Below are 24,406 nucleotides of genomic sequence, written 5' to 3'. Positions count from 1 at the left end.
CCCTTTGCTAGCAAGCCAGCAAAAGAGCGAGGACTAGAATTCTCCAGGAGCTTCCTGCTCATCGGGGTGCTGCACGAATTAACAACTCAAGGTGCCAAGATGCCATGCTTTAGGAGGCCATCCTTTTTCATCTTTCTTGTCATGACTTGTGTGATGCCAGGGTGAAAGAGTTTCAACACTGGAAGTTCAGGACGGTCACTTAGGGCTTGGTAAGCCACTGGCCATAGTAACAAGATCACCACTGTGGGCTGGAGATGCAGCTCAGTTCTGGAGTACTATATTAGCATAGACAAAGCCCCAAAGTTCAATCAATGCCTATCATCCCAAGAAGGAAGGAGGGAGGGAGGACAGGGAGCAAAAGGGGGAGCAAAAGAAAAGAATGTGGCATGCATGGGGGGGGGCGGAGGTGTATCACCACTGAACTAGGGGGTGTTATTTAGAAACCAACAACATTTGGTTGGAATGATTTACCTCCCTTATCTACTGTGGTGTGCCGGGAAAGGGCTAAGTTTGGAACCCTACGCTCAACACATTTGGGAGGGGCAGCTGTAAGACGCATTCTAGCTCCGTTTCAGGGCAGGGAAGGCATGCCAGTAGGACCAGCTTCTGTCTGTGGTATCAGAAGCTCACTTGTTTGTATCCCAGCAAACTGGGAAGGCGAGGAAGAGGCTGGGTCCCTCCGGAACCTGGGCTTGGCTGTGACCCATAGAATCCATGCTGACAGCCATATGAGGACAGCTAGGCTCCAGCCTCCCCAGAACAGTTTCCAGAGCTTCCTAGTGTCCAGTCAAAGCCCAGTGTGGGGAGCACAGGTCAGTCAAGTGGCTCTCCAGTAGCTCTCCAACTCCAGAGCACAACAGCTGTCCTCTCTGCTGAGGTTTTATCTTAGATAAAATGATGGGATCAAGAGGTTTGGCTAGGGTGCAGAGCAGGAAAGGGGTACTCCTCCACCCCACCCCCCACCCCCGGCAGGCCAGAGCCCGTGTCTCTACCTCACTGCTCTGCCCAGCGCATTGATGTACCTTCTTGCATTAGGGCCAGGATGGCACTGTGTGCCCCCTACACATGTCCCACCACAGCGCCTGATCAGCGTCCGACTGAAACAGGTGCAGGGCTGTCACTAAGGGTCTGAAAGCATAGGGTAACAAACAGCAAAGCCCAGAGTGACTTTGAGTTTTTCTGAAACAACATGAGGCCCTGGGGGGGATGATAAGAAGCCTTTGTGAATGCCAGTGTTTACACTAAATAAGCCTGGGACAGTTGGCGGCTTGCCCTTGGAGCTGCTTTCTTTTTCTGTGGGTATCTAAAGAATGGCAGTGGCCTTTATACAGGAGACTAGGGAGAGGGCGCTGCTGCTGATCTATATCCCTACCTAGGATTCTGTTTTTGATATCAAGTACAGCTGGTGCTCCCTAATCAAGGCGGTGTGCTCGGCTAATGTGAGAAGGGGGCACCCTGCCCCAACAGCCACCCCATTCTCTAACTAAACTAGCAAGGTGAAATAGCGTTTAAGTGCAAATAACGAACCTTGCTGCAGGAGGGGCCTTTTACAGGTATTGCACGCTAAGCCTCAGTGTCTCAGCAAGAGGTGAGACCGGTTCAGACCGGTGTCTACAACAGAAGGTGAGGTCATGCCCCCTGTGAGGATCGAAGACCAGGGACTCAGGAAACGCAAAGGGTTTGCAGATGTTGGATCTGAACTTTCTGCCTTCAACGTGGGAAGGCTAGAACCAGGAGCTATCATAACAATTAGGACAGAACCAGCATACAGCTCCGGGGTAGACCACCTGTGCTGCACGCACGCACAAGGCCCTGGGTTTAATCCCCAGCGCCAAAAGACAACCAAAACTGCCCTACCGAGAGAACTGTCATTAGCAAATAGAAGTACCACCTGAAACCAGTGCTACAGATAAAATTTGGAGCACTCTGGGTTATGCAAAGATGTCTACCAGGGGGAACGGCACAGTGTCTAACTGGGCCCTTGGTTTTCATTAGTAGTTGCCCACCTGCCTATATTATGGGTGGCCATGATATGCAGCACCTCGGTGGTCTTTATCCGCACCAGGTTATCTTCATCCTTCAGCAGGACCTTCAGGCTCTCCAGGCAGCCTGTGGACACAGGTAACCTTTTGAACATTTGCCAGTCCAACAGATTGGCTAGAAGTCAACATGTGAGCCAGTGTTTGGTAACAGGAAAGTACCAAAGGTCTATACTTTGGGTTTGGGGGAATCAAGTCTGTGGCACAGCATCTGTTAGTAGAAGGGGTTCACAACCAGGGATCATCTCATCTAATCCTTCATAACTCTCTCTCTCTCTCTCTCTCTCTCTCTCTCTCTCTCTCTCTCTCTCTCTCTCTCCTCCCTCCCTCCCCCTCCCTCCTTCCCTCCCTCACCCCTCGCCTTTCTCTCCCCCCTCTCTGGTCTTTTTGAGACTGGGTCTAACTGTGTAGCCCTTGCTATCCTGGAACTCACCATGTAGACTTACCTCAAACTGACAGAGATCCTGCCTCTGCCTCCCAAGTGCTGGGATTGAGAGTGTGGGCCATTACACCTGACATTGTGTAAATCACTTACCTTAGGTTTTTTTTGTTTTGCTTTTATATTTGTTTTTGTTGTTGTTGTTGTTGTTATTTTGTCTTTTTCTGGAATTGAGAACTGAACCCAAGGCCTTGTGCTCTTGCTCTACCACTAAGCTAAATCCCCAACCCTTCATTTTTCCTACTAGTTCCTCTTCTTGCAGTCAGTCCTGGGGTGAAGAAAATTGCCCTTGACATTCCTTTGATCTCAGGAGAGATGTGAGGTCAGATTGGAAACCTGCCATACACATGCTGCTCTTGTAGAGGACCCTGAGTTCGAGTCTCAGGCACCTCACAACCACCCATAACTAAAGCTCTGGGGATCAGACACCCTTTTCTGATCTCCGTGGGCACTTGCACTCACAAACACATAACCACCCATAGGCACACACATAATGAAAATATAAAAAGCAAAGTCAAAAAAGAGACATTCCACAAACTAGTCTCATGCCCTTGCATCGGCCAGAGATTTAGTGTATAAAGATCCTGCCTAATTTTTTAAAGATTTACTTATATTATTTTAAATTATGTGTAGGGGCGTGAGTCTGAAAGTAAGTTTGTGCACGTGAGTGCAAGGCACACTGGAGCCAGATTTGCAGACAGTTGTAGGCTCTGTGATCTGAGTGCTAGGATCTGAACTCTGGGAAAGTAGCAAGAGCTCCTAATCAATGAGCCATCTCTCCAGCCCCTCCTTTTTAACTTTTTTGTTGTTGTTGTTTGGTTAGGCAACTTTGGACTTGTGCCGCTCTCCTAACACTGATTTTTGTATCTGTAGATTGAGGATGTTCTCTCTCTTGCAGGTAGCATTGCACTAAGGAGTACTGCTGGCCTGAAGTCAGGCTTAATAAGTAGCAACTCTTCTACTGACGCCATCCAATGTCTGAGACACACCAGGACCCCAGTCATGACCACCTGGGGCGTGCCTTTCTTACCTATGTGGATGGCCTCATAGACATGCTCAGGATCGTGCATGAGGTCACACAGAGCCACTAGGGCTTTCTGCCTTGTCAGGAGAACCTCCGATTGCAGCTCCTCATTAAGCTTGGGCAAGGCTCGACAGCCGTAAGCAATGGCAGCCTTTGTGGGGTCAATGTCAGGAGGCATGTACATGGAGATCCGTGCATGAGCCATCTTTCCACACCTGCCAAAGGGCTTTGAAAATGAAGCTCTGTAGAAACCACTAATAAAAGAAAAAATAAATTAAAAAGCTGTTGGTATTACTACCATGATGTAGAAGCCAGCCATCTCAGCCCAAAACTACCTGTGAAGACAAACACGGTAGGATACTTTCACCTGATTTACCAAAGAGCAAACAGAAGATGGTGAAATTTCTCAAGGTCACGGCACAGGTAAGTAACCCAAACTACAAATCTCAGTCCTTAATGACAGAAGAAACTGCTTGGGATACTTGATAGATCGGTACTTTGGTCACAGGCAGCAAGCAGAAAAACAACCAAGCAAAAACCAAGATGGTGTGTCCTTTGATGTCTCGTGGCAGCCATGACTAGTACCTAACTGGTATCTAACTTAAGCACTCAATAAATAGTCATCCACATTTATAAGTAAGGAAACATAAGTTGGCTAGGGAGTTGGTAAAGCTAGAAGCTTTTCAGAGGTCTTGCTCCTTCATGTCAAAGACACATAGTCACATGTTTAGGACCTATTCAAAAAAAGGAATGAAGGTTAAAGAATGATTTCTTATTACCCCCCCCCCCTCTCTGGCAATGTGGCTTCAGGGTTAAGAATGGGACATAGTCCTAGGCTATGGGTTACCCTCCGTGTGTATCTCTGCAGTTGAAAAATTAGGTAATAAGAGTGCTACCTTCCTGCACTTCCCAGCATTGTCGTTTAAATGAGACCCAGGAGCCTGGCCGACAGAACTTGAAATGTATTGATTGTGGTTATCTTTCTCATTATTGCGTTTAGTGGCAAGAGCGGGACTCAGTTCTGCAAGTAAACGACAAGCCAGACTGTGGTACCAGCCACCAGCCAAGAAGGGGAGGAAAGGGGCCAGGCTGGGAAGGTGGCAGCCATCTCTGAAATGGGCTCCACTCCAGGGAATCATGGTCTCTGGGATAGGGGCTGCCCTCCTGTAAAGGGTACACACTACAAGAATCTAGCCACCAAAGAAAAGGCGAGACCCAGGGTGTGGGGTCGTGAGCCCCGTGTGAACGGAATTGGGTAGGTCAGGAAGCTCCCCAATACCTACCCGCTGCAGCTGCCTCACTCGCTTTAGTCCTGGTCTCTGCCAGGCAGAGCGCTCATTCCAGTCCCAAGCGACCTGGTTGCTAGGAGACTGCCAGCGTCTGCAGCTTCCTGGTCATCACCCTAGAGAGCTAAGGCGCAGGCGCAAAAGGCCTAGGGCTAAGCCCCGCAGAGAATGGAAAAACGATAATATTTTAACAATGTTACTACTTAGAACGAAGGCAAGTCACCTTTATGGTACTGATGAAAAAGGAAATGACTGATTTAGGCCCTTCTCTTTCTTGTGTACTTTGCATGCTTTGGGTCATCGGAGTTTAACTTTATGATTTTGTTTTTGTTTTGTTTGTTTTGGTTTTTCGAGACAGGATTTTTCTGTAGCTTTGAAGCCTGTAGACCAGGCTGGCCTCGAACTCACAGAGATCCACCTGCCTCTGCATCCCGAGTGCTAGGATTAAAGGCGTACGCCACCACTGCCCTACAACTTGATGTATTTTAAGGCTAAGACTCTCAAAGAGATTCGGTTGCTTCCCTCCCTGTCCCCAGAACTGCCTAGCCAGGGCTCACATTTCTGCAAGCTGATCGCCCAGCACATCCTGGCTCGAGTGGCTGTTTTCTAAAGCAAACCAGTCCCAACAGGCCCTCCTTAACGTCCCCTTTGGCTCCACAGTGGACTGAGTCCTGAGTCCAAACTCCTAACCTGAGACAGGAGGTGGTGGTGTATTCCTTTATTACCACCACATGGGAGGGAGACACACGATATAGCCCTACCCCACCTAATCCTCTCCCTCATGCTCACAACATACTGAAATCCTGCCTAGCATACTACACACAATATGGCAAGCCCAGCTTACCTTCCCTAACATAAACATACAACATGTGAGACACACACACACACACAAACACACACACACAACCTTTCACAAACACACACACACAATATAACAAAACCCTGTCTGGTAGCCCCTATAGACACAACTCAGCCCAACCCCCTCTCACATAGCAAGGTCTCACCTGTGCTCTTTCTGGTTATTGTCTCTCTGTGCCTGACATGCCAAGAGGCTTTCGGTAAATGTAGACTGAGCGGTTGATGGACTTGAATTAAGAGTTACAATTTAAAAGCATTTTCTACAATTCATATATTCCGGAATACAGAAGCAACTCAAAAGAGAAAAGCTTTGGTTTGGTTTAGAGTTCCAGGAGGGGGGCCAGCCTGTGGGTGCCTGGGAAAATATGACAGTGGGAAAGCTGGGAGCAGGAGATGAGTGTAGCAGGGATAATATATTTCTATGGACTTGACCCCAGTGACCTGGTTCCCTCCGTAGTCTAAAGCTTTCACCGGCTGGGGACTAAACATTCAAAACATGAGCGTAGGAGGACACTGTGACCCTTTAAGACAGTTTGTCATGACACTGTGACCACCCCCACCCCACCCCCGCTGCCACAAAATTATTTTTGTTGCTACTTCATAACCGTGATTTTGCTATGGCTTGTAATTTAAAATCTGTGTTTTCCAATGGTCTTAGGCAACCCCTGTGGAAAGGTCATCCAAGCTCAATGGGCTGTTTTATATTCCGTTCACGAACTCCAGGAAAACCCTTTAGTTTTCCTTGTTCTCCGTTGACTAAAATGAAGACCACTGATGAAAGAGGTGCATAGATAGATATTTGGGTGCATTAGATAGTTTTCTTGTTAGTATGACAAAATAATCTGACAAAAAAGAAACCGAGAGATTTATTATTTATTTCACCTTATATATTGAAGATACAGTCCATGGCCTTGGGGAAGGTGAGACAGCTAAAGTGACTCTCAGCTCTGACTCTTCACCTTCCCCTAACTCGATGGAATATGAAGCAGGTAGGGGCGCTAAAGGTTGGTGCCCAACTGGTACTCAACTCATAGTCATGATGGGTATTCTCTTGACAGTCAGAGCTCCCTGAAATTGTCCCTACAGATGCTCTCAGAGTTGTGTCTACCTAGGGGTAAATCTAAATCCTGTCAACGATGATGATTGAATATTACACATTTAATATAGTTTCCCACTGTCTTGCTGTAGAGAGAAGCCCTGGTTTCGGGTTATAACAAGTGTTAGATTATTTTTCAGGGATGGGAAGGCTACTTTTGATGAAGACTGCTCCTTGGGGTCTATATGTGTCTGATGGGTGATTGGGAAGGAATGAAAAGATAGGGCGACCTTAACCTTTGGGTGACATTCTCTCTATTCCTGCATGGAGATTGATTCTTGGAGCTGGTCTTCCGCCTTCCTGATCTTTCCAGTAGCTGCTACAACTTAAACACCTAGTTACCACTCCCACACTCATGTCCTTAAGTACATGAAGACACTGGTGTGGATGCTTATTATCCTATCATGTGGGGGATGGGACCAACAGGATCAGGTGGTCAAGGCCATTATCATGGAAATTTTGAGGTTCTCCTAGACTACTACATGAGGGCTTGCACAAATAATTAAAAACAAAAACAAAAACAAAAACAAAAAACAAACAAAAAAACCCACTGCAGTTGAGTTTTGCCAGCATGGCCATGACCACTTGTGTCTAACCCACCCTAGCTAATAGATACAGGACTGTATCTCATTTTGATACAAAGTGTGTGTGTGTGTGTGTGTGTGTGTGTGTGTGTGTGTGTGTGTGTGTGTGTGTGTTGGGGGGGGTGATCTGTCCCTTCCTGCTCCCACTCCCTAGCCATAGACCCATTGGAGTCTTGCTGCCAACCCCGCACACACCTACGTCTATGTTCTATTATATGTATGCTAAAAGAACCCAAGTCTCCAGCAACATCATCCTTGTTGATGGGCCATTTAATAGCTGAGTAAACTGAGGTTTGGAGGTGTAAAAATACAGTCCTGAAGCCTGAGCAGTGAAACTACTTAGCCCAGACATCAAGCAGAAGTGTCAGTCTCCAGGGCATGTCCTGTTGCATTAAAGATGACTGGAATGGATCTACCAAGGGTCCCATACTACATTTAGATGTCTCCCTGCTGTTGTCCTTCAGGGGATCAAGTTCTAAAGGGTCTCTCTGAAAACTGCCCTCGTTTTATTTAGGAACGTGTGGTGAGCACCGCTGGGCTGCAAGTCAGAAAATCTGGGTTCGATTCTATTTCTAACTCACTAAGCAAATCTTTTGGAACAAAGCTTTGTAGTTTTCTTGGAGCGGGAGGGGGTGTCTGGTAAGAGTTCTAAAGCCTCCGGAATACAGCCTGTACCCCACACCTCGCTTTTCAACAGAATCTAGCTGGAAGGAGCCCAGTAACTTGAGTCAGCTTTTTAAACATCCATTAATGGAGGGAATTAATTTTTCAGCATGAGTGCCAGAAGCCGAGCACACGATTTCCAAATAGCGTTAAATTCAAACTGATGCAGTAAGGCAGATGGTGGGCATGAGTTGGGCCCTTCCCTTGCCGCAGGGAGGATGCGGCGCTTCAATCCAATACCAAGACTCCTTTTACGGGGACTGTCACAACCCGGCCCGCGAAGGTAGCCAGAGTGAACCTCCAGCCAACCCTTCACCCCTCATCCCCACCCAGAGTTCATCCTGAGAGACCACCCACTGGCCCCGCCTATTCACCACCGCCCTGGTTGTCATGGTGAGCCTGGGCGCTCCAGTGGAGTCCGGAAGTCACCGAGCAGGCGGTGCAGCGCTCTGCGCCCCGGGAGGCTCTCGTTGCTATGGTGATGGCTCCGCGCGCGCGGGCCCTGCGCCATCAGTTACCACCGACTGGAGGAGGGTCCAGACCCCGCCCCTGACGTCCGGATTCAAGGCTACCAGCCAGTCCCGCGAGGCCCGCGTTGCTGTAGTGATTTGCCGCAGCCCGCGCGCCGGAACCCGGCCTTTGCAGCTTTGGTGAGTCCACTCACCCTCTCCGCTGGGGATGCATCCCAGAGGTTGTGGTCCTGAGGCTACCTTGTCCCGCCCCCCTCTTACCCCCAGACCTGAGTGTGACCTTCAGGCCTGGTTTTCCTCACTGAGAGTCCACCCCGGGCCCGGTCTCTGGGGGAGCCGAGTCAGATGAGGACATTAGACTTGAGGGGCCAGACTCGGGTGGTGTGGGGACCATCAGGTAAAGGGTCCGGAACCTAAAGTCACCATACTACTCAGAGGCTCCATCTTAAAATGCACTAAGCAGGAGACACCCTCCCCACTCCAGTTCCACTATCTAGGCTGTAATCCACAGCCAGGTTTTTTGTTGTTGTTGTTTTGTTTTGTTTTTCCATACCTCCCTCAAGCCATGGAAGTGAACCCACAGGTGCCCCTCCTCCCAGACACTCACCTCTTGACTCAGGGCAAGATAGGGTATGGGCTGCTCCTCCACTGTGCCGCCTACAAATTGAATGGCCTCTGCCTACTGTTGCTGATAGGGATGGAAGCCGAGAAGTGTTTTTAAAGTGATGAGAAGTGATGATGAAACTCACAGGTGTGTTTTGAGGATCTGTATGGCTTTCCAATTCTTGTCAAAAGGCAAATGTAACAAATTTAGTTATAATTGACTTTGTGAGTCTGGGATTGGGCAACCCTTCGTCCTGTAAAATAAAATGAGTGCTCTCATGTTTTTGTTTGTTTGGTTTGGGCCTTTTTAGGACAGGTTCTCACTGTGTTGCCCAAGTACCTTAGAACTCACCATCCTCCTGCCTTTGCTTTCCCAAGTGCTGAGTATATAGGCCTGTGTTACTACTACACCTGACTAGGAGTTTGGTTCTATAGACAAAAAAAAAAAAAAAAAGAAAGGGAAGAAGAAATAGTAAGAGGCAACTTGGTTGTTTGAAGTTACTTACTTTATAGGTTTATTCATGCAGGCTCAGGTTGGCTGGTCCCTTTTGAGGGCTGTGGATCTCTTGTCCAATCAGAATCCTGCTTGATCATGTGGCACCTTGGGTACTCTGTTCCACTTTGATCTGTGGGGCTATAATGCAGAAACTAATCTCATATATTTATGTAATACTCTTTCCCCTTGATTCAGTCTACAGAACACTGGAAGAATGAGGTCCTCTTGGGCCCCTTTGGGGCCTCCTGTGAGCCCGGACCGCATCATCACCAACTTCCCGAAGGTACAGTCAATGAGAACACCTTTGTTGTTGTTTTTAGTTTCCTTTGGGTCTAGATTGCTTTGACAAAAGGCCTGCACTATCCCTGACAAACCTGGAATTCCCTAAGTACCCTAGACTAGTCTTACATTTGCAATCTTCCTGCCACAGTGTCTCCAGTGCCGGGATGACAGGAATGTGCCATTGTTTCCAGCCCTTTTTGTCTTCACTGTTGATGTAACCCTTCAGCCATGTCCAGCTTTGTCAACATGCCTTCACCCCCAGTAACAGAGCAAGTGAATCCCAGAAGTTGATCTTATGGACGTTGAGTTCCTCTAAAGCAGGCCAGTAGTGACAACAGGTAGTTCTGTGGCACCGAGGTGATAAGCCACTTGGGCAGTCCTTGGTGTAAATCTTGATGCTGTCTTTAAGCTGTAACCATAGGCAAGTCACTCATGCTTGCCTTGGAGCTGATGCTCGTGGTCAGTGTAATGGTGTCCCCTGCCCCACCCCAGTCCTGGCATTCCTCGTTGTTCTTATTACTGGCTCTCCAGAGGACAGGAATGTAACAGTAGGACAGCATTTGCCTGAGTTTTATCCCAAGCACCGCAAGGGAGGCTGAGGGGAGAGCACAGGTGTGGTGCCACACACCTGTAGTTCCAGCACTTGCAAGGCAGAGACATGATTGTCAGTGGGAGGTCAGCCTGGACTATGTAACTAGATCCATCTTAAGAATAAAATGGTGTTCTAATTTCTGATCTCCAAATCCAGGGCTTTCTCCATTGCTGTTCTGCCTTCACCTTTTGCCGAAAAGTCCCATCTGTCCTGCAGTCTATTATTAACCGTAGTGGGGAATGCAAAGATAACCTTCACTAGGGGACAGTGGAACAGTAGTTACCCATATCACAAATGCCTTTGCCCATTGTGTAGCCATCCCACTACTAGGAATCCATTGTTATGTATGTTCTGGCATGAAGGGAAAGTGTGTGAAAGGCCAGGCTTTGCAGCTGTTGGTAAGAGCAGAAGGTCAGCGTCAGTGTCCGCAGAGAGGCCAGTAGAGATGGGGCCCCTCAATACGGATGGGAGGGATGAGGCACCTCTTCCCAGTGCTAAGGAAGGACAAAGAAAATTGTTAGGTAGAATACAACAAAATGGAGCTGTAGTTAAGTGTGTGTATTGTTGGAGCATGTGGTTAAGTCCATAGATAGCATCACCAAAAAAAAAAAAAAAAAAAAAGGGTGGGGGTGTCTGTTAATTCATGTGGAAACTATTTCTAAAAGGTAACGTTAAGATCCTATTGTGCACCAGGTGGGGTGGTGGTGTACACCTTTGATCCCAGCACTCGGGAGGCAGAGGCAGGTGGATCTCTGTGAGTTTGAGGCTAACCTAGTCTTCAAAGAGAGTTTCAAGACAGTCTCCAAACCTATAGAGAAACCCTGTTTCTGCTTCAAAAACTTAAAAAAATAAAAATAAAAAAAATAAAAAAAGATCCTGTTGTGCATTGAGAGCCACTAGCAAATGAACAATTAGTTTTCTCCCAGGGAGTCTCACTGGGGAAACAAGCCACTCTTAAGGGTAGTCCCCATGCCCAGCAGTAGATGGCCAACAGAAAACTAACTCAGTGGCATCTTTGGACAAAGGTTCTTTGTCCCATAATATTAAGTCGGGGCCTCCCCCCCCCCCACCTTACAGGTCTTTTGTTAGGGCTCTGAGTTTGGAGTTTTTTGGGATGCTGTGTATGTGAATACGTGTGTCTCTGATTCTGTATGCGTTTCTTGTGCTGTTTCTCTGGCTCCTTTTTTGTTCAGTTATTTTGTCATACTCTGATTTGGTTGTTATTTTTATTTATTATTATTCCTTAGATACCTGTTTGATCCTTACAGAAAGGGTATGGATCCAGCTGGAAGGGAAGGTGGGGAGGAACTGGGAGGAGTAGAGGGAGGGGAAACCATAATCAGAGTGTGTTATATGAAAAAAAAATCTATTTTCAGTAAAAGAAAAAAAGACCCTTGTCTATGTAAAATAAGATTGTTTCTAATTTAAATTTAAAAAAAAAAATTTAAAAAGGAAAGGCCCTTATCTTAGAGTTTCTATTGCTGTGAAGAGACACCATGACCACAAAAGGTCAAGGAAAACACTTAATTGTGGTGGCTCACTTACATTTCAGAGGTTTAGTCCATTATCATCACAATGGGACATGGTGGTGTGTGGGCAGACATGGTGCTAGAGAGTTAGGTGAGTGTGTTATATCTTGGCTTACAGGCAACAGGAAGTGGTCTGAGACACTGGGCAGTATCTTCAGCATTTATGAGCCCCCAAAGCCTGCCTCCACAACGACACACTTCCTCCAACAAGCCCACACCCATACCAACAAAGCCATATCTCCTAATAGTGCCACTCCCTTTGGGGGCCATTTTCTTTCAAACCACCACAACCCTGTTGCTCACTGTTGCTTCTGTGTGGCTTGAACGGGTGTGAAGGGAGACTTTTTGTGTCTTTTAGATTCTGTGCCAAAACCAGTAAGGAAGAAGAAGGTGGCTGCACGCTGCAGGTGTTCCTGTCTGCAGTCTTTGCTTCTTCACCTTTCTTTATCTTTCCCTCTAACTTCCCTCTCACACACTGACAGAAAAAGCCTTTGTACCTCGGACTTTGGAGAGTTTCCCCAGGTTTTTTATAGTGCTCTCGGGCCATTGCTTTCCCAATGGCGTGTGACCGTGGTAACCATGGATGATTCAGGCTGGTGTCTTATGCATTGAAGAGAAAGGAAGTATAATCAGTGGGGGATGGGGGCAGGCCCAGTCTCATGGGACAAAGGATGCTATTCACAGAGTAGGAATTGACGCTCAGAAAAACCAGGAAAAGCTTGACATCAACACAGTTGGGCATGGTAGAACTAAGATTTGACCCAGCTGCCCTTGCAAGGCTCCGGAGCTCCCAGCCCCAGGGAGTCTGCCCAGGGAAGAAGATGAGATTGCCCTACAGCCCTCCACCTACAGCAGTCAGGGTCACAGGCTACAGCTGGCCATGTCTTCCCTGCATCCCAGGGCCACTCCGGATCTGCAGACTTATTAACCATGTCAGACTGGGTCAACGTGATGCTTCCTGGGGAAGGTTCTTTCTCTTTATTCTGTGTGCCTCAGTTTCCTTGTCTGAGAAAGGGGCTCGCACTTCCTACCCCACAGCCTGTGGCATTGGCAGGGCTGAGGAATGTTAACGAGGCTGCAAGCCTCAAGTCACAGGAGAGAAGGAAGTTTAGGAAGTAAACTTCCGATGTCCAGTTTGTATAACCAAGATGTGACTTTGCAGGACTGTCTGCTTGCTTGTCTGCATGTCTGTCTGTCTTTTGCTAGTGGTACACACCTGATGCCTGCCTGCAGCTCAAGGAGCACTTCCACAGCCAGGTCAGCACTGCCTGCCAGCACAGGAACACGGGCACTGTTGGGTAAGCCCATGGGACAAAGATGTGGAAAGTTCAGGAAGAACAGACGCACACATGCATGTGTAAATTGAATACACAGACTGAACCAAGGCCACTCATTAGCGGGATTTTAATCTAACTTTACCGTACAAACAATCCCCCTGTCTCTCAGAATGTCATACTGATGACTTTTCAGCTGAAGGGCAGTTTCAGCGCGGGTCCATTTTTTTCTCTGATGTTGTCCGTTTTCTCTGTACTTCCTATGCTCTCTTCTCTGCCCCTCAGCCTATGGCTCAGCCTCTCCTCATGCCCATTGCTAATTCTCAGGACAGGATATAGCCATAAGGGTAGCAAAGCTCCAAAAACAAATATAAGTTCTCCCACCCGCCAGGACTAGCGAGGGAAGAGAGAGTGGCTTAGCAGGGTAGGCCTTCCTGCATCTAGGGTGGAAGGGTGACTCATCCAGATAGTTGAGGTAAGGAAAACCTTGGATATGCTGAAGACACTGTTGATACCATTCTCCAGGGTGATACGGACATATTTCCTCCAGGCTTAAGCTCTCCAAGGTGGTGGTTGTTGGCGATCTCTACGTGGGAAAGACTAGCCTCATTCACAGGTAAGTCCTGCCACCCTCCTCACGCTGTCAGGCCGGTCCCACCTCCCAGCACCAAATTATAGTATCTTTGTCTGAGAGCCCCAAATAGCATATGACTTGGGAACATAACACAGCTTTAGCCAGGGAAAGTGTTTGAAGGGCGTGGTAAGAGTCAAGGAGAGAGGCTTGGAAAAATGGCTCAGTGGCACTGCTCTGCCCCCCACACAGAATCTGAGTCCCAGCACTCACACTGTGTGGCTCATAGACACTTTCAGTTCCAGTTCCTGGAGGTTTGACTCCTTTGGACACCACAGAAGCCTATGCTCATGTATATGCGCGCGCATACACACACACACACACACACACACACACACACACACACACACACACAATTTTTAAAAGTAGATAAATAAAATTTTAGAGATTGGGCGCTCAGGAGATTGACTCAGTCAATAAATGCTTGCTGCGTTAAGTACGCAAACCTAGTTTTCATACCCAGGACCCAATGGGGTGCATGCCCGTGATCCCAGCGCTGGGAGATAGTGATAGGGTTCTTAGGACTTGCTGCTCAGCCAGTCTAGTCAAATCAGTCAGAGACCTTGTCTCAAAAACTAAGACGGAGAGCAATTAAAGAAAAACGCCCTGTGTCGGTCTCTGATCCTCACATGTGCGCATGCGCCTGCGCACACGCTCCATTGCGGTGACTGACAGATGGTATAGCATCCTACAGGCTTAGTGTTCATCATACTGTCCCCATGGGACCCCCTGCACTGCCCTCCCTGGGAATGGATCCTTAATTCCTTTCACTGTCTTACAGTGCTTGCTTTCTGGGCTGATGCAGCACCCCTCCCCCACATCGTTCTTATTGGCTGCCCTGTTGCTATGGTTTGGATACGTATTTTTCAAAGGTCCCTGAGTCAAAAGGCTTGTGGTCTCCAGCCTGTGGCACTTTTGTAAAGTGGCAGAACTTGCTTTTTTTCTTTTTTTGAGATAGGGTTTTTCTGTGTAGCCCTGGCTGTCCTGAAACTCAACTCTGTAGACCAGGCTGGCCTCCAATTCACAGAGATCGGCCTGCCACTACCTCCTGAGTGCTAAAGGCATGTGTCACCACCTCCCGGGTAGGTGGCAGAACTTTTAAGAGGTAGAGCCTTGTGGATGCTCTTTAGGTCGTTGGGATGTACATGTGGAAACAGTGTGTCCCAACCCATTTCTTTCTTTGCCTTCCTGGCCATGAGGGACTTGTTTTTGTTTTCCTCACCACTAGTTCAGAGCAACATGGACTGAAGCCTCTAGAAATACAAGCCCAGATGAACTTCACCTCATGGGTTGCCATCATCTCGGGAGTTTGTTCCAGCGATGGAAAGCTGATTGAAACACCTGTGCACCCACAGCCTCTGCGCACCATGGCTTTCTTTGCTGTATTTTCATTTTTTTAAGACAGGATATCATTTTTTAGCCCTGTCTGGCCCAGAACTCCCTATGTAGACCAGGCTGACCTCAGACTCACAGGGATCTGCCTGCCTCTGCCTCTGCCTCCCTAGTGCTGGTATTAAAGGCGTCACCACCACAGCCGGCCACCATCATTTATTGATTCCCTACTTGGGGCTCTTCCTTCCATCAGACTTTCACTGCTGTGGGCATCTCCACCCATTTATGTTATGTGAGGGGACCCCTAATGACTTCCTTGCCTCCCACAGGTTGTGCAAGAATGTTTTTGACCGAGATTACAAGGCCACTATTGGGGTAGACTTTGAGATCGAGCGCTTTGAGATTGCGGGGATTCCCTACAGCCTCCAGATGTAAGTCTCTGTTGTTGTGGTTCCCAGATCTCCCCAGGGAAAAGACCTTAGCCAGATCCTTTTCCTCTTCATCCCACGGTACACCTTGGCAAGGATGTATCTGGACAAGCATGGCCCTGGGTGGTTGTAGAAAAACAGGCTCCGTGGTTCCTGGGACCCTAGATTCTCTCTCCATCCTCACAGCTGCCGACTGTTGGTCAGCAGATTTGGAAATGGTCTTGACAGCCCAGTCTGCTCTCCCACCCGCTCTCCTCCCCGACAGCTTCTTACTGAGGTTCATCCTTCTTCCCATCCTGTGATCTCCCAAGCAGCAGGTTGGCCTCTGACAATTTTCTCCTGAGCTCTAGTCTCTATTCTCAGCTATGAAATAGGACAGTCAGTCCTTGTGTGCCAGCCTTGGGTGAGTAGGGCTCTGCAGGAGGCCACCTGCCCTCATCCCTTTCTCCAGCCTGAGTTCTCCGTCGTCCCTCACTTCCCTCTGTCTACGTGTATCTCCTCTGTCCATAGTGCTCTCCCCCACTCAGGCTGTCTTCTCTCCCAACCCCATCCCTGCTCTGGCTTCTCAGTGGCGCACTGGTTTCTGCCCCACTTCACCACCACCCCCTCCACTTTCCCTCATGTCAATGCCAGGCCTTGTCAGGGTTCACCTTCTTCTACCCTGGTGAAAGTGCTTGTGCTTTGGGCCTCATTCTCCCCACTCCCCGGGGGGATCTGCAGGCATGCCCAGCTATCAGACCCCTGTGCTCCCTGGTGAGGCCCCTCCTCCCTCCTCCCTGATGCCTTCTTCTTACTGGCTGGCATTCACCAAGCCTTTGTTCTAGTCCCCTTCCCTGTCTTCCTCCCTGGCTTTTAGTCTTATTCCTCTGTGCCCTGCCTAGGCTGAGCCCTCAGCTCCTGTGTCAGCTCCCATCTCCATGGAGACAGTGCCCTGGTATCATCCTGGAGCCAGATGATAAACACATCCTGTCCAAGGGTGAGCACAGGGTTGGTTCAGAGCAAAAGACGCTATGAAAATCCAGGGCTTCGTGACTGAGGGTTCTGGAAAGCTGAGAGGAGCAAGGATTCTGGTATAGAGGGAGCAGCCAGGTGAAGCAACCGGGCCCTCACTATGGCTCCAGGTAGTCTCTAATTAGAGGGACCAGTGTAAAATGGGCACTGCTTTGCCACAGACTCTCAGGATCTTGAGGCCATTGCCAGCCACCAGCTTAGCTTACTCTGTGCCCATTCCCCCAGAGGCTTCTTCAGAGATGAAAAATGAATGAATAAATGAAGGAATAGAGCCCACAAGTCTTCATTATGCCCAATTGCTCAAAAAACAAATTCAGATCACTGATACCGTATTTGTGGGTTATCATTCTAGTTTACTGAGAAAAATTAAATGTTGATCTGTTGACTTTAAAAAGTGATGGATTGCAGCTTGGGTTTCAGGATCATCCCTGCATATAACAACCTTTTAAGCCCAGACAAGCCCTCAGCATGTCACACACACACCCCCTCTTCCATCTTGTACCCATGGCACACATTATTAACCTGCTATTCCATTCCTTTTTCATGGCTCTAGAGCTCAACTAGATGCTCAAGGGATGCAAACCGTGTCCCTGTTAGCCCCAGTCCCCACATGGGGAGCTGCTGTGCTGAAGGTGAAGGGGTGCAAAACGCGCAAATATGCTGAAGGTCTGCCCTAGAACCCCAGCATTGACCTGTTATAGAACATATAAGATCCTTTTTAATGTCATCGTCAGAAAGGGCCGTAATTTTGTCAGAGCTGTAACTTTGTTTATCTGGACAAGGCACTTTGCAGTGTTATACCTTCTCCCCTACCGGCACTGTGACCCCAGGAGGGATGACAGGGAGGTGGGGTCAGGAAGAGCTGGATCAGCCAGGCACTTCCTGTTGTTCACGTGTGGCTGGCATGCTCACGTGTAGGTCCTACGATCTTATGGTCTCACTGTTCCGTTGCCTTAGGATACTGTGACTGCTTAACCTACCTCCTCTATTTCCTTGTCTCCCTCTTCGCCTCACAGCTGGGACACAGCTGGGCAGGAGAAGTTCAAGTGTATTGCATCTGCCTACTACCGCGGTGCCCAGGGTGAGCAGCCGAATGACACTGAAACTCTCAACCCATGTCATCTGCACAAACACTACTTTGCTGTGCTCCAGGAGCCACTGGGATAACACTGTAGCCAGTGCTCAGAGATGGAGAAGCTGCCTAGATGTCTAGACCCTGGCTGTCTTTGACAGTCACAACCTAAGGGAATCTGAAGTATTAGGTGCAGGCAGCCTCAGGCCCAGTTTTCAACTCTAAAAAAGAGTATTCTTATGGATCCCAGAAAAGAGAATGACCTCATATTCCAGGTGAAGATGAGAAGAGGCTTCTCCTGTCTTAGCCTGAGGGGGCTAGGTGAGAGAGGAGTGACAGGTGGACCCAGCAGGGTTGGAAGGTCCTATATGGGGACCTCAGTGCCCACTGCCAACATGGCCAGGGGTGGCAGCTGGGGCCTGAGCAGGGCTCAAAGTCAACAGAGATGGCAACGTGAAGCCCCCAGGAAGGAGACAGAAGTAGGATCTAGTAAGAGGTGGGAAAACCATCAGAAGGACCCCAAGCAGGCTCAAAGTTATGTCCTTCTCAGCAGTGGTGTGAGAATTCCTGCAGTTTCATCCCAGTGTGAAGAAGGGAGAACAGGCTATAAGCTGAGCTGTGGGTGGAACCTCCAGCTTGGCCATGTCCTCTGTGGCCTCCTATAGCTATCCCCTCTCCTAACCTTTCTTCCTGAGGGGCTGCTGCCTCCCTGGAATGAATGGTGTGAGGTGGCCTAGGACACTTTTGTAAACAGTACTCTCCATGCCCATCACCGGTAGGATTATCATCAATCAAAGTGCCCAGAAAGCCCTTGTCCTCTGCCTGGACCATCCTCCTGTGGACTTCCCCTTGGGAATCCAGGGTAGACTCTATGATGAAAAGAACTGACCGCAGAGATACCTGACAGTTTGCTGCCCACATAGCGCCACAAAAGCCATTTCCTTTAACTGGTTGTTACTAATCCCCATCCTTCAATTAAAAGTCTGCCCGGGGTCAGGCCCTAGACCAACAGCTTTTCAAAACAGTGTCCCTGCTGACAACCTGAGGTACCATTCTTATCACTGTACAGACTGGGAAAACAGGTTCTCTACAGTTACAGGCCTACCCCAAGCCCATTGGGCCACAAGTAGCAGAGGCTCTCTTGCCAGAGTCCACATGCTTCAGGCCTTTCACTATGCCCTGCCCTGTGCTGCTAGGTACAGGTTTGGAGGGTTTGGGAGGGGTGGTGAGAAGGCAGGTCCAAGGGGGCCACCACAGGGTGACTCCTCACTAGTCTCCACAGTGCTCCCTTCCCCCCTCCCCCCCCCCCCCCCGCAGTGGTTTCTTGTGATCTGGGAAGATGCCTAGGGGAGTCTTCCCATCACACCTGTCGCTGATTAACTGTTGGCTTTCCCCATGTCCAGTGATCATCACAGCCTTTGACCTCTCTGACGTGCAGACGCTGGAGCACACCAGGCAAGTAAACCCTGGGTTCTACCCATCTGTAGATCTCTGAATATCTCCTGGACTCGTGACACTGCCTGGAAGGGCCCCCAAACCCCAGCCTCTGGGCTGAACCCAGAATGATGTGCACTTCATGTCCAGGTTCCCACTCACCCCTAAAGACTTATCCCATCTGCTGCTCAGGAGCTCAAGCTGACAGGCCATGATATCCTGCTGGAAATCTTCGATTTGAACAAGGGATCCATCTTTTCATCTTTACCTTGGCCCCTAATAATTTCATAGCTACTTCTCCCCTACAGAAATTTTTTACTGGGCAGAGATGTGGGCAAATGACCAATTTCAGAGGGCCACCACCTGCTAGAAATAATCTACCTAACGGACCAAAGCCTCTCCTCTCTGCGTTTGCCAGGGCCATTTACATCTGCATCTTCCAGGCCCTATGAAGGAGACAGGGATTATTTTTCTAGCTGATAAAGGGCAAAGGTCACCTAGTTCTCTCAATAGGAGTCTTCACCTCTCCCAAACCAGTCCCTTTGTATTCCCAGTTCCTTATGGTCCCACAGAGGCCCTTCTGGCCCAGCATCCCACTTAGTCACTGTAGGCCAGGGTACCTTCCCTTCTGGCCCTAGCACCAGCATCCCACTTAGTCAGTGTAGGCCAGGGTACCTTCCCTTCTAGAACCAGCACCAGCATCCCACTTAGTCAGTGTAGGTCAGGGTACCTTCCCTTCTGGCTCCAGCACCAGCGTCCCACTTAGTCACTGTAGGTCAGGGTACCTTCCCTGTACCTCCTGGCTGCCTATAAGTCTCTTGTTTCCACTCTGCCCATTCTAGGCAGTGGCTGGAGGATGCACTGAGGGAGAATGAGGCAGGCTCTTGCTTCCTTTTCCTCGTGGGAACCAAGAAGGATCTCCTGGTAAGCAGAGTGAAGCTGGAGTCCCAACCCCAAGGGACTTTCCAGAAAATGCTCCTCGTGCTTGCAGCTCACTTTTGAGGAGCAGTAACCAATACCGCCAGGGCGCCTTGTGTTGGACTTCAAAGCAGGCTATGGAATTGAAGAGAGTACTCAAACTCCCATCCCCCCGACCCCTACCACAAAGAGGCGGGATGACTCAGGTTACCCTGGGGACCACTAAAGTATCAGCCCTAGGTGAGCAGCATCCCTGCACTAGGAGCATCCCTGCACATCCACTACCACACCCATCTGCTTGCAGGGGGTGGGGGGAGGTGAGAAAGGTGGCCATTCTAGGGACTCCCTGAAACGAGGGCCAAGATACAGGGTCAGCCAGGGCTGTTTCTTCCAGTCAGGGGCAGCGTGTGAGCAAGTGGAAGCAGAGGCTGTGCACCTGGCCAATGAGATGCAGGCAGAGTACTGGTCTGTGTCAGCCAAAACCGGTGAGTAGTACACTCCACATGCATTTCGTACCGAAAGACTGCAGGATGCAGAAGTATAAAGAGCAAAGTTGGAAAACCTGGCTTCTGGGGAGATGAAATGAAAGGACATGTAGCTCCACGGTCCTGGGAACTCAGAAATCGGGCTGGTAGTGCTTGCCTCCGCTGCACAGAGATACTGTGTATCTGGGAACTCAGAAATCCGGCTGGAGGTCCTTGCCTCCGCTGCACAGAGATACCGTGTATCTGGGAACTCAGAAATCGGGCTGGTAGTGCTTGCCTCTAGTGCACAGAGACCGTGTGTATCTGGGAACTCAGAAATCGGGCTGGAGGTCCTTGCCTCCGCTGCACAGAGCGTGTATCTGGGAACTCAGAAATTGGGCTGGTAGTCCTTGCCTTTCCTGCACAGAGACAGTGTGTATCTGGGAACTCAGAAATCAGGCTGGAGGTCTTTGCCTCCACTGCACAGAGATACCGTGTATCTGGGAACTCAGAAATCAGGCTGGAGGTCCTTGCCTCTGCTGCACAGAGATACCGTGTATCTGGGAACTCAGAAATCAGGCTGGTAGTCCTTGCCTCTGCTGCACAGAGACAGTGTGTATCTGTCCACAGAGTGGGTACGAATTGAAACTGGAAGCTCCACCTCTAGGCCACCACAAACACTTGGCAGGGCCCATGCATGGAGCTGTCTGCTGCTTGTTCCCAGCAATAGTGTCCATCTACCCCATAGCACCCACCCTCCCTGATCACAGTAAGAGCAGGTTCGCTGGAATCCCACCGCTGGGCAGGTAGGGTTATTCTGTACAGGTGCACAGGTTCTTGCTGCACATAGCAATGTTCATGTTGGGCACTGGGACCTCTAGGAGGGTGCATACAGATCCCGTGTGAGGGCCAACAGCACACAGATAGCTCCTAAAGAGAAGGTGCACATTCAAGCTTGTCCCAGGTTGTACAAATGTTTAATAGCAACCGATTGAGAGAGAAGGTGCTAGGGAAGGAAGGCTCAGAGCTTTAAGGGAGTAGCTGGGGGTGGGGTGGAGCAGCAGAGTAGAAATGGGGACCAGAACCCAATGGGAAGCCAGGTTACCACCTGGCACTGTGTTGCTGCCCACGCATGGGCTGGTGACTTAGTGCTCTGGAAGGCTCATGGCTAGCCTAAGCATGGCCTTGCCTAAGCACTTGCCCATAATGCACCTGAGTGCCCCATGAGTCATAACTGTCTCGTGGGCCCCCAGGGGAGAACGTGAAGGCATTCTTCAGCCGTGTTGCTGCCCTAGCATTTGAGCAGTCTGTGCTTCAGGACCTAGAGAAGAGACCCAGCACCCAGTCCCAGGTCGGAGATGGAGATGGAGACCTAATCCGTGCGTACAGAGAGGGCTGGGTGGGGCTGAGGAGCAGGAGAGGGACCAGAAGTCCACACACACCATTCTTAGTTTGCCACCCTTGCTGTCCTTGTGGGACCTTTTAGCTGTTACCATTTCTCGGGCCTGCAGCTTCCGTGATCCCGCCTGCCAACTCAACACACCAGCCCCAGCCTCCCTGATCTCCACACAGCCTCCTCTTGGGCCAGGCTTAGGCTCCTGATCTTCAGATGTGTCTTGCCTCCAGCTTACCTGAATGCCACAACTCCAAATGTCCCCAATGCCTCTCCCACTCCATGTCATCCAGGTTTTGGAGGACAGGCTCAGGGGACCAAGTTCAGGGCCCCAGCTATCAGGGTAGAGTAGTCTTTGCCCAAGGTCAGCTATAGAATGTCTGTATGATGCTATCTTACTTTCCTGTCTTTGTAGGAATAGAGGGACCCAGGACCCAGGAGAACAAGAGGCCACCTGGCCTGGGCTGCTGTTAGCTGAGGCCAGCATCAGAGCCATCTACTCCCTGAATATGTGTGGGGTGGCATGGAGCCAAAGCTCTGCGGTAGATATGCCTTCCAGCTGGAGAAAGCCTGTATCTCCAGGGCTCAGTCATTTCTCTTTGGCATAGCCCCACTGGCTGCTGGAGCTCCATACTGTCTGGCTGGTTGTGGGGGCACACTGGGGTGAGCCTTCTCCCTACAGGGACTTCAGACTGTCACTGTGGTCTCAAGAGGCTTCAAGACTGCAAACTCAGGACACTCAGGGTTAGCCCAAATCCCTTACCCAGTCATATCTGCAGTCACCCTGGAGCCCTTCCCTGCCGATCCTAGATGAAGCCTCCGAACCCCCATCTCCATGTTCTAAGCACCAAGACTTGTCAGTAAAATTCACCTGCCATCCCACCTGGGAGTTCTGGGTCTTGGGGCACCAGACCTAGATATCTGCTTTCCCTCGGCCACAGAATTTCAGGACTCTTGAGCTCCACTGTTAAGCACAACGGGCCCCTCTGGCAGAGGCCTGCCTCCATCTCTGAGATTCCCCATGGTCCTGCCCTACATGTCAGCAGATGAGAAGGGAGACCTCTGGCCCATCAGAAGATGAATCATTGTGACTTTCCTGAGAGATGACAATGGCATGGAGTCCCTCTGGCAACTCATTCCACACCCCGGAGCCTGATACTGCTCCATACTGCCACCGGTGCCCATCCCTGCTGACCTATCGTGTGTCTCTCCAGCTGGCCTGCCTGTCTCTCGGGATGTTGGCAATGATCCACATCTCTCTGAAGGACTTGGGACATGCAGAATCTAGCGTGTCTAACCCCTATCTGCACATCAGCAGGGACACGGCTCCCTGCTTGGATCACCCGACTCCTCACCCACTCCAGATTCCTATAGCTCTGGGTTCAGTCCTGTGCATCCCTGTCTAACTGCTGCCATAAGAAGTGGGCACAACTGGCATTCCTAGCTGCCCCCCCCCAATACAGAGTCTCCTGTATTGTATTCCATGCTGTCCTCCAACTCTGTATGTAGCTGAGGCTGACCTTGGATTTTATTGGCCCTCCATCTCCCAAGGGCTGGGATCATAGATGTGTACCACCATACCCAGGGACGCCTGCTTCTTAAGCATAAGCATTTGCAGGCAGCCGTGTTAGTCAGTGCCCTTTTCTAAGTGCCTGGCATACCACACATTTCCACGACTGTTCATTAACTCAGTGACGGCCAAACATCCGAGAACACTGGCATATTTTCCTGTTCAATACCAATATTCATGAGCTTTTTTTTTTTAGCTCTCTCTCTCTCTCCCTTTCTCTCCTCCCTACCTCTCTCTCTCCCTCCCTCTCTCTAGAACAGGGTGTCGTTATGTATACTAGACTGGCTTTGAGCTTGCAGCAATCCTCCTGCCTCTGCCTCCCGTGCCAGGGTTACAGATGTGGGGCTCACATTCGGCTCAAGCTCTTTTATTTAAAAAAAAAAGTATGTAAAAATCTCTTTAAAGGAATTAAATGTTTGCTGTTAAACTAGGAGGTAAGGATATAAACAAAAATACTGCTGCCCTGAAGTCAGCCGTACTCTTTGAAGTGAACATGGTTAACAGTTGATAAAATTCCTTCTGTGCCGTCCTTCCCCCACCCCTTCTGTGCAACTCCCCATGTTTGTTGGCTTGTACTGTGTACACTGCCTGATGGGCTACCTGCCCAATGATCTGCCCTGGTCTCTCACTGTGGGTGCATGCCAAGCCTTCCCACACTGCAGCAAAACATTACAGTTTCCTTAGTGGCTAGGCCGAAGTTCATTTGCCTTCCTTATCTTCTTCTGGTCAGCTGGTTCGTGTCCCGCTGCTGTTAGCTTTCACCCATAGTACTTTAGAATTTCCACAAAGGGTCTGGGTGGGCTCGTCTCTGAACCTGGGCTGCTACCTTGGTCCACCATGACATGGCCTGTTAGGGACAGGTTACACTGTGGTTGCGTTGGGGAGGTCTGGGTCTAGTGGGTATAGCATAATGCTTCC

The 24,406-nt window shown here is 49.6% G+C and overlaps 2 protein-coding genes across 2 annotated transcripts in view; one reads left to right on the top strand and one right to left on the bottom strand.

The window, feature by feature from the left end:
* Rsph14 (radial spoke head 14 homolog) overlaps nucleotides 1-3,746 on the bottom strand; it is a 74,192-nt gene extending 70,446 nt beyond the window's left edge. Inside the window, exons 1-2 of the mRNA XM_035451786.1 lie at nucleotides 3,509-3,746; nucleotides 2,007-2,109 (exon numbers count right to left, since the gene is read on the bottom strand). Coding sequence (XP_035307677.1) covers nucleotides 2,007-2,109; nucleotides 3,509-3,707 — 302 coding nt within the window. The 5' untranslated portion in view covers nucleotides 3,708-3,746. The remainder of the gene's footprint in view (nucleotides 1-2,006; nucleotides 2,110-3,508) is intronic.
* A 6,026-nt stretch (nucleotides 3,747-9,772) lies between these two features.
* Rab36 (RAB36, member RAS oncogene family) lies at nucleotides 9,773-22,440 on the top strand. Its single transcript, XM_035450387.1, has 10 exons — nucleotides 9,773-9,841; nucleotides 13,168-13,259; nucleotides 13,786-13,851; nucleotides 15,528-15,629; nucleotides 17,654-17,718; nucleotides 19,113-19,168; nucleotides 19,990-20,067; nucleotides 20,456-20,546; nucleotides 21,779-21,904; nucleotides 22,334-22,440. The coding sequence occupies exons 1-10, from the start codon at nucleotides 9,773-9,775 to the stop codon at nucleotides 22,390-22,392; spliced, it is 804 nt and encodes a 267-aa protein (XP_035306278.1). The 3' UTR covers nucleotides 22,393-22,440.
* The last annotated feature ends 1,966 nt before the right edge of the window (nucleotides 22,441-24,406 follow it).

This window comes from Cricetulus griseus (genome assembly GCF_003668045.3).
Source record: "Cricetulus griseus strain 17A/GY chromosome 1 unlocalized genomic scaffold, alternate assembly CriGri-PICRH-1.0 chr1_0, whole genome shotgun sequence".
NCBI classification, from domain to species: Eukaryota; Metazoa; Chordata; class Mammalia; order Rodentia; family Cricetidae; genus Cricetulus; species Cricetulus griseus.
Note: the sequence above shows the minus strand (reverse complement) of the source record. Positions and strands in the feature narration are given on the sequence as shown.